At 43.3% G+C, this 9,713-nt stretch overlaps 2 protein-coding genes across 2 annotated transcripts in view; one reads left to right on the top strand and one right to left on the bottom strand.

Moving 5' to 3' along the window:
* Nucleotides 1–267, bottom strand: part of CEPT1 (choline/ethanolamine phosphotransferase 1) — a 32,255-nt gene extending 31,988 nt beyond the window's left edge. Inside the window, exon 1 of the mRNA XM_009335097.1 lies at nt 205–267. The gene's annotated coding sequence lies outside the window, so the exon portion shown is untranslated. The remainder of the gene's footprint in view (nt 1–204) is intronic.
* A 2,782-nt stretch (nt 268–3,049) lies between these two features.
* DRAM2 (DNA-damage regulated autophagy modulator 2) overlaps nt 3,050–9,713 on the top strand; it is a 12,203-nt gene continuing 5,539 nt past the window's right edge. Inside the window, exons 1-4 of the mRNA XM_009335096.1 lie at nt 3,050–3,141; nt 5,569–5,726; nt 6,443–6,510; nt 7,073–7,224. Of these exons, the coding sequence (XP_009333371.1) occupies nt 5,596–5,726; nt 6,443–6,510; nt 7,073–7,224 (351 nt within the window). The 5' untranslated portion in view covers nt 3,050–3,141; nt 5,569–5,595. The remainder of the gene's footprint in view (nt 3,142–5,568; nt 5,727–6,442; nt 6,511–7,072; nt 7,225–9,713) is intronic.

The following is a 9,713-nucleotide window of genomic DNA, read 5'->3' as shown; positions in this document are numbered from 1 at the left end:
CAGTGACCCCCCCCCCTGCCCCAGGGACCCCGTCGAACCCCTCTGTCCTCTCGCCTCCCTGCACCCAGGCCCCTTACCCCCAGGGGTCCCCATTTCCCTCCCTCCATCTCCCCTTCCTTCCTGCCCAGCTGCAATCCTAAACCTTCCCCCCATCCTGCTCCCTTTTCCCCTCGCTCTGACCACCCTGAGCTGTCCCCCACGCACCGGGCGCCTCCAGTCCCTCTCCGTGACCTTGCGGTAGCATCAATTCCCCAGCCGTAACGTGGGAAACTGTCTCCCGTGGTCTGCTTCAAGTATTCGCGTATTTTTAGCTGCTTTTCTCTGGTTAGACAGGTTGGACTGACAGGTAGCATGCGTTCATCCTGGACACTGAGCTCCTCAGTCAGCTGTAGCGACAGGCCGGTATCGTGGTATGCCACGTTTCTAAAACAGGCATCGGTACATCTTTATGTCACAGTATCTTCTGCCTGGCTCTGTTTCGTTTGGTGCTGTGCCATTCTGCTGCTTCCCCAGCTGGGTAATAGGGGCTTAGCGAGGGCATAAAGATCCTCGCCTCAACCTTGTCTCACTGACCCCCATAGCTAAAAGATTGAATAGCAACCTTTTTGGGGTCTGTACCGAGAAAACACTCAAAATGAGTCATCTGTCATTACCCTGCAGTGGAAACAACAAAGGTGACACATTTCCTACTTTCTTACTTATAGTCCTTTGAGGATTAGCAACCTTTAACCGTTGTTATCAGTTTGACCCTGACAATAAATTGCGCAAATGAACATGTTCAATCCTTTCTGACTCATCCCCATCCAATCTTTGTGTTTACTTAGGAATGCACACGGCAAATTGCTTTGTCTTTCTTCCTTCAACACAGTGTCTGTTGGAGTATTTTGCTGGAGAAAAAAAGGAGTATCCCTTAGTACAGCTTTATCTCTGCCTGTCTTGCTGAGAGAGCAGGGAAGAGGCAGGTTGACAACCAGGGTATCAGCATTAATTTAGAAATTTCCCTTTTGCACACGTACTTTTTACCATCTTCTCAGCATTATTCTAGGTAATGTTAACTTTCTGCCGTTAATGGTCTTGGCCACCTTCCATTTCTAGTTTCTATTCCGCATGCTCAAGCATGTGCAGAATGCTGCTGCACACTTCCTGCATTTAAAGAAAAACCTCAGAGATGGTTAAAATCTCCTTTGCTTTTGAAATACTTCCTTGACTTGCTCTTGATGACGATTTGATAATGTCTATCACAGAAAAGATCTGTGATACTCAATCTGGGGCTTAAAAACCCCCTTAGGACACAGAAGTGCCTACAGATCAGGATAAATGTTTAAGAAAATCATAGTTACGTTGAAAAGAGAGGCTAGCCGTTGCCATTATGTAATCAGCTGGCAAAGGACCTTGTGAAAAAGCAAGGAGGTTGAGTGTGTTTTCTTTCACACTGTTGAAAACAACAGGACAGGATGAGGTGTTAATAATAATTTATTTCAGGAGCTTCCAGCTGGCAAATTGCGAGGCAATTCCATCCTGCCTCCCAGTGATTTGAGGTGCCTCATTATAAGCCTGTGCTTGCCCAGATGCTCCGCATTCAGAGCCCTGGGAGTCGGCAGCGTGCGTCTGCAGCAGTGCGAAGTTTGGACGGCCTCGAGTAGACGGTGCCATAAACGTACACAGCGCTTTGCACGGAACAAAGCCTGTGTTTGGTATATACAGTCTGTCTCCATAATAGCATGAAAAAAGACTCGATTTCACTGGAAAAAAATTAAACAGGAAGGAAGATGAAGGGAGACGATAAGAATTATGAGAAGATCTTGACAGAGCTAAGAAAGAGAATTTAGTGGGGAAAAAATTTACAAAACAGTTTTAAGCGTAAGGAGGTTTAGGTCTGGGGTTTAGGTCTGTGAAAGTAAGAGGACCAGAGCTGCAGCTTCCTGACAGAGCCCAAACCAGCTCTCATCCCCGTGCTGTTGGGACGTACCAGCCTGCAGCTATATTCACAGTAAGAAATCGTGCCTCACCAGAGCTCTCAGGTTGCAACTGAAGCTACCGCAGTGCTTTTTACACCTGACCACATGAAAACGATCATAAGTTGTGCCCGGGCCTTAGCTCTGGGCTAAGTGACAGCACAGGTTGCAGAGATGCCCAGTCTTGACTGATTGAGGGCTTCTCTGCAGCAGGGCTTGCTCTGGAGCAGACATTTATTATGTGTCCATAATAAATGGACACATTTATTATGTAATAAGAGCAGTATCCAGGGGGGGAAATTTGGAATAGCTGTTCTGCTTTACTAACCTCGCCTTACTCCAGGTAAATTAATCTGCATATGCACGCAAATACTCCCAACAGGTGGAGGACCTGCGTTGTCTGTGAGCCTTACCCCCGCGTAGCTTCAGTCCCGCTGCACCCACATGGCAGGGGCACCCCAAAGCTGCGTCTGACCAGCACCCAAACATTGCAGGCATCTGTGCAAGCTTATGAATGCCGCCAGCGAACAGGAACGCAGCACAGTATCTCCTCTGACAACTTCTCCAGTGGCAGCTGCTCATGTGAAGAGCAGACAGGAGTTGTGGGATGTCTGATTAAATTCAGGTTGCTTCAGCACCTATCCTGCCACATATTTAGCGCGGCACCAGCATCACATTGGGATGCCCATCCACAATGGAACGGGAAGACTCCATGTTCTGTCCTCTTCCTTATGTGAAAGCAGTGATCGTAGGCACTGGTTTTAATGGCATTAAAAGTTGCATTCTTTTTTTTTTTTTTGAAAGCTTCTCACTTCAAGTTAAATCTTTGCATAGACAAGTCCTATGAACCAAAAAGTCTTAAACAACACCTGGTTTTCTGTACTTCTGCCATCCCACCATACACAAGCTTCACTCCTTAAACCACTTGGAACATAGGAAAAACATACTGTGTCAGGCCAACAGTCCATCTAATCCAATGTCCAGTCAGCAGCAATGACTAACAGAAGATGCTAAGAAGGAGAATAAATAATACAGAGTAAGAGGTATAGAAGTACCTCACATCTTGATTATTTTCCTTTATATCTCAAAGATTTAGAAAAAAAATGAAGCGAATGTGGAACTTCACCAGAAAGATGACTTTGGATTCCCCTTGAGGTGACATTTCTTTTGATGCCCGTGTTCTCAGGTATGTGGCATATTGTTTTGTTTGTTTGTTTTCAGACAAAAATCTGTTAGCTCAGAAATAAAGCTAAGGCACTATTGTCATTTAAATGCTAAAGGAAAAGTAAAATCTAAGCATCAGACTGACTGCTTGAAGTTTTGAATTACATGCCCAGGCACGTAACATCTATAACAGAGAATGCCATGCAAATACGCATTTCTCTTTCAAATTCCCAATTTACTCCTAGAAGAGGTGGGATTGTGGAGTTATGTTCATTACTGGTTTTACTGCATTACAGTCTTAAAATGAATGTCAACATTAGAGGGTAAATGTTATACTTAGCTTAAAAATGAAAGCTTAAGGGTAAGAAAGCAAGCAACTTTAATTCTATCACTCTATTCTTATTCACTACATTTCCTGTTAGACACCTTCATCTGCTACCTAACATATTCCTTACAAGCAGCTGAACCTTTAATTCTGCGAGGATGTAATTGTACGTTCTTTTCAAGGGTTATCGGTTGGAGTTGGCTTTTGTTAACCTCCCAGGAGAATGCCAGAGCTCATTTGTTCTCATCCGAACCACTAATATTCTAGGCTTAAAAGCAGCACAAACACAAGTCACCAGTTTCTGGTAAATGAGCAATTCTCATTTTGCGTTGTTATGCATTATGTGATGAATCTATCAGCCTGGCTTTCCGCAAGCTCTCCTAGACATGCGTGCTGGCAAAGGTCAGCAAAAAGATATGGCAAAGGTCTGCCTGTGACCGAATACCTGCTATGTGCAGTAAGTCCACGTCAGAAGAGTGCTGAGGTCTCCTGAGTGAGATGGAAAGGAGTTGATCAGCTCTGATCTGTTGCAAGATTCGCCCACTTTTGTTTCAATTTCTTTTTTCCTCCCATGAGACCTTCTAGTCTTGGTGCTTCCTATCTCTTTCTTCCTTTTCTCTTTCTCCTTTCTTCCAGTCTCTCACACTCCAGGCAATGCCCACCTCCTAAAACCTCTCAGGGCTGCACTCCTTCCTATTTTGTCTCAATATTATTTTGCTTTTCTCACATACTGTTTGATCTTTGCCTGGATGCCCTTGGATCTGTATTCTTTATTATACAGTCTCCGGTTTCAACTACGCTTAATCACTTTCTGTACTCTCCTCACCAGTGTAAATCTAAGGGAATGCCATCAGTAAAATGGCATAAAACACAGGGACAAGTATAGCCTACAGAAGAGAAGGCTCAGGTGGGATCTCACCAATGTGGGAGGCTCAGGTAGGATCTCGTTCCCCTACCTGAAGGGAGAGTGCAAAGAGAACGGAGCAAGGTTCTTTTCAGTGGTGCCCAGCACCAGAGGCAGTGGGCACACACTGATACACAGGAGGCTCTGTCTGAACATAAGAAAGCACTTCTTCACTGTGAGGGTGACAGGTTGCCTAGAGAGGTTGTAGTATCCCCATCCTTGGGAGATATTCAAAAGCCGTCCTGCACAACTGGCTCTGGGTGGCCCTGCTGGAGCAGGGGGTTGGACAAGATGACCTCCAGAGGTCCCCTCCCACCTTGCCATCCTGGGATTCTGAAATCAGCTCTGCTTAACTTTGTATTTGAAGCCGATAGAAAATTACTTCCCTCTAGCAGCAAGAGTAGAGAGAAGTCACGGTTCTTTTTGCGTGAGCTCACCAGGGTGACAGGTTATTGCTCTTCGAGAGCTGGAGGTAGAGGCACAGATTTGCTGTCAGGCTGGGACTTACGGAACCGGATAGCATGAGCGCAGAGTTAGCCATTTCACTCCACCGTAAATGGACCTTTCCCTCCCACCTGTAAAATCATGGTAGCTGCTATACTGCCACCAGGAGAAAGTAGCCCTTGAGTTGGAAGGTTACGGCTGGTAGCACTCGGCTCTTGCTCATAGATATCCATGAGCTTATTTAAGCGATGCTTATAACAGATTTTGAGTCACACAGCATGACAGGTAGTAAATGAGTGCAGATATTAAAGTAATTTTAGGTCATTTTCTCCACGTCTGCCCAGTTGATTGTTAATGGAAGTTAGAGGCTCCACAACAGCCACTATCAGTTAAACTGGCACTACTGGGACACGTTCTCTGTCAGCCTCACTAATTCTAACATGGTGTTATGACACAAGGGTAAGAAGAAAATACAGTCAGTTATTCACAGTGACCTATTCAACCTCATTCTGGCAGCAACAAATGCTGAGACGTAGTAAAGTGACACTACTGATTTCTTTTCTCATGATCTTCTAAGAGTTTCAGAATTAACATTTCCAGATGTTATTTCTGCTTATTTATGATTGCTTCTGTGCCGTGAAGTCAAATGTTCACTTTGGGTTTGCAGGACAGGACTGAGAGCAATATCAAATTGCTGTACGTGAAGCAGCTTGCCTCAAGAGAAGAGCAAAACCTCTGAGAAATCTTAGTAAAACTTTGTATTTGATTCCTCACAGTGTTCGGAGTTAGAAGTCAGCACTGAGATGTGGTGGTTTCAGCAAGGCCTCTCTTTCTTGCCTGTGGCTTTGGTTGTTTGGTCAGCTGCATCTTTTGTGTTTTCATACATTACTGCAATCGTCCTACACCACGTCGACCCTTTGGTGCCCTACATCAGGTCAGTAACGTTCATACAGTTGCCCTGTTAACTGCACCGTACTGTTGAATTGGCCTCTCACTCCTGTGAATTTTTCCCCAACTCCAAACTTTAAACAGCAGTTCTTACCTAGCTCCAGTTCTAAAGTTACTAGCTGTTTATAGTTATTTGTGTGTAACTCTATTTAAAGCTGTCTGGTTTTGTGCAAAAGTCTAACCTTTGAGCTGTGGCTCTGTGAACGTATCCTTAAAATGATGATGAACAAGAAAGGTGGGGGTGCATCTCCAACTCTCTGTTCAGAGTAAAGCATCTTGCTGTCACCAGGTTTGGTTGCACCAGTAAATCCATACTACAATCTATATTCCCAACTGCATTGCATCAAGGCTGTACGTATGGCCTTAGTTTTGGTCTTTCAGTTTTCCAGGTTCTCCATTTTTCCAGTTTTAATACTCTTTATTCACCTTTTATGGACTCAAGATCAATATAAAAGGAATAGTTATACCAAGTATGTTCATTCCTTTTCTAAGGATAGCATCTTTACCATGCTTATTTCTACAGCTCTAAAACTAGCACAGTATAGTTTGAGTAATGAAAAATTAATTGAAAAATATCTGGAAGGGTTTTTTTTCTTTACAAACCTGCTTCTTATGGTTCCTTTGTAAGCTGAAATAAGTACAGTTGTGTTGCAAGTATTTTTAGTATACATAGGTAAGTATCACTCCATTTATCTCTTCCAGTGATACAGGGACAATACCACCTGAAAGATGCTTATTTGGGATCATGTTAAATATTTCGGCTTTCTTGGGTGAGTATAGAAAGCTGTCCTTGGTGAACTGCGGGCAGTTCTGGAATGCACACAGTTTCAAACAATTTAATTTCCTTATTCAGATCATTAGACAGCCCATAATTCTCAGTCAAAAACCGAATTCTAAGCAATCAATCTTAATTCTCTTAAGCAATTCAGAGGACAGTGTATGCCAGGGACGTTATCCACAAAGCCAGCATGACAATTGCAGATTCCAGAAGGCCAAAAATGTGTTCAAGAAAACCCAACAGACTAGTAAAAGAAATAGAAATGCAAATTCAAGGCAGTCACCTTACTTGTGCTGCAATTATGGAGAGGGGGAAAAACAACCTAGTATGTCTTTCAAATGAAAGAGATCAGAAAAATCTAGTAAATTGACTTGTTTACCATTATATTCTTTCAGTTTTGGCTTCCAGATTCTCAGCTTTCCTATTTCAGTGTACCATAAGACAGTTTTTGTGTTTTAAATAGTTGCCTCTGTCACTCAGCATCTTCCCAGTTAAACAAGGGCAGTCTACTCGTCAGCCGAAAATCTGACTGCAGTTGGTTTCTTCATTAACAGGTGTGGCTACCATGTATGTCCGTTATAAACAAGTTTACGCTTTGAATCCAGAAAAATCCAAGATCATCAAGCTTAATAAGATTGGCCTCACACTAGGATTGATGAGCTGTTTTGGACTCTGCATTATTGCAAATTTCCAGGTTCGTGCTTTGCTTGCAGTGTTCTGAAGCTGTCCAGAGTTGTGCGTTTGTTTGTTTACTGAGATATCTGATAAAATGGAGATTTTACTAAAAGCAAAACTTTTTGGGGCAAACCTGTTTTTTTGTCAAATTCCCTACAGAAAACTTAAAAATTTAAGGTTTGGTTTATAATTTCTTACTTATTTCTTATTTGCTTTATCCACTGGGACTTGCGAGCAGCTATTCATGAAATTTCAAAACATTAAACACCCCACAAGTTTTGCAGAATGCAAACTCATCTTGGATCTCCTTATAGGAGATTTGAAAGCCCTAGCTCCAGATTAAAAGACCACAACTATATTGTATTTTGACTCAGGAGAATCAGGTATTAAATGTTCAAAATTTGTTACAACTAGAAGTAAAGCCAACAAAAACACCCAACCCCACAAGAAGTCCAGCTCTGAAAAATCTGCCCTCTTGGGTATATTTTCCTTCAAACCTGCGCAATTCTTGAAAATACTGCAATGTTAACCAGCTTTTGAATTTCTCCATCCCAGTGCCTCTATTTTTTTTCCTCCCCAATACTTCCCACCCCCTCAAAAAAATAATAATCTGATATTCTCACATATCACACCATCAGCAGGGCCACATTCTACATCGTTGGCTGTTACATGCCATACAGTTCTGCAGTTGCCAGCCTCATCATATTAATTACCTGCTGGATTTTTCAGGGCCTGTAGTGGTGCCTTTAGCCACTAGAGGCTGCAGTGGCACCTCGGTCTCCTGCTGGATTAGGGGCAGGGAAAAGCAAAGAGGAAAAGCTCCTGGAAAGCTCCACCTTTTTCCCTTCTCCTTTTCCCCTAGCACAGCTCTCCAAGTGCTTCAGCAGCCCCTGTCTTAGAAAGCTCAGCACACTCATTTTGGGGTTTCTTTTTTTTTTTTGGAGGCCTCAATCTATTTACTTTTTTCTAGAGCCCTAGCTATACCCAGAGGTCACAGCCTCCCCTACCACACCCACCAAGCAAAAGCCTCCAGGCTGTGCTCAACTCCATGATTTCCCTCCACCACTGGCCAGGAGAGGGTATGCCTACTTTCTGTAGATTTCAAGATAATCAAAATCTAGAAGGTGCATGTTAATTTGTTAACTAGTTTGTGTAACATGTACGCTTGAGCAAGACAAAAATTGGAAGTGAGGTACCTGCATATCCAAGTGATGCTGAGGACTGGTTGAGGGCCACCCCAGAGGCAAAAGGAGCTAAAGCCCCCTCGAATCCGCTAGTTACTGAAGACAACTGACGTTTGAAGATACACGAAGGTGAACAAAGGGGATATGGGAACAGCCATCACACAGAGAGCTCCAGACAGCTCTCGCTGCTGGGAGTCAAAGCAATAGCACAGGGCTCATCCTCATGGGAGATTCAATTCGTGCTGTTCAGCCAGTACTATTGCTTTATTCTGGCTGTGGCTATTGATTTCCTCTCACACAGGGCAAAGATTTGTCTCGGATGACACCTCATCACTGAACAGCGCATGATTTTGGGGCACACACCTTTGCAACTTGGTTATTCACTATTTAAATTCCCACCTCCGTTATACTGTGGAGGCAGCACTTCAAATTCATTTGTGCACATACGGTGCACACAGAGATTGCAAGGAAAGGGCGACTCCAATTCCTGATCTTAACAGTTATTCAGTAAAATACACAGACAGTCTCATGCTTTAGGGCATAAAAGATCACCTGCACGATTGGAGTGCAGGGAGGCTGCCAGGCCTTGCGTTGCACAATGGGCAAGAAAGTCTCTGGGTACTGTGCTTAGCCAGGGATGAGAGGAAAGGACTGAACACAATGTGATTTTTCAGGGCGTAAATTTTAAGTTGGGTTGTTTTTCTTGGAATAACTTCTAGTTTTAATGATTTTCACTATTTCACAGTTGATTGTCCTATAGTGTTTTTTAAGTTAAGGAGTATTACTGCTTGATTCAACCTTGTTCTCTCTGAGTATTCAAAGATACTAATTTGACAAACAAGGCTTATTCAAACTAGAGTAATTCAGAGAAGTGCTAAACCTCGTTATTTTTAATCCCATGTGGGGTACTAGAACTGTGTCGTGTTTATCCTGTGTTGCATTGTATTTCATAGATGTACAGATTCCTGGGATAGAAATGCTCAGTGGATAGCCTGTTGTCACTCTCGTTACCTGCCCAGCTGCAGGGATTCCTTCATCCAGTTTCTGTACCACTGTCCGTTACGGCTAATGAGAACAGCTCTTATAATTCCTATAGTTAAGATATAGCTGTGACCTGTAACTTAGCCACAAGAACTTAACAAAAGCAGCAATACAGAGGGCTGGCAGGTGCTGGCTTCCCACTACCTCTGTATGAGGGTTCCAAGAAAAATCTCCCAAGTACTACCATGTTCCAGAACTGCTTAGCTTAGGATGTGAGAAGGTAATTGAGTGGGTGGAGTGCCAAAGGTTTACAGAAGAAAATTGTTCTCAGAGTTTAAAATGAAACCAGGTTCTG

The sequence above is a fragment of the Pygoscelis adeliae genome, unplaced genomic scaffold, assembly GCF_000699105.1.
Source record: "Pygoscelis adeliae isolate BGI_AS28 unplaced genomic scaffold, ASM69910v1 Scaffold472, whole genome shotgun sequence".
NCBI classification, from domain to species: domain Eukaryota; kingdom Metazoa; phylum Chordata; class Aves; order Sphenisciformes; family Spheniscidae; genus Pygoscelis; species Pygoscelis adeliae.
Note: the sequence above shows the minus strand (reverse complement) of the source record. Positions and strands in the feature narration are given on the sequence as shown.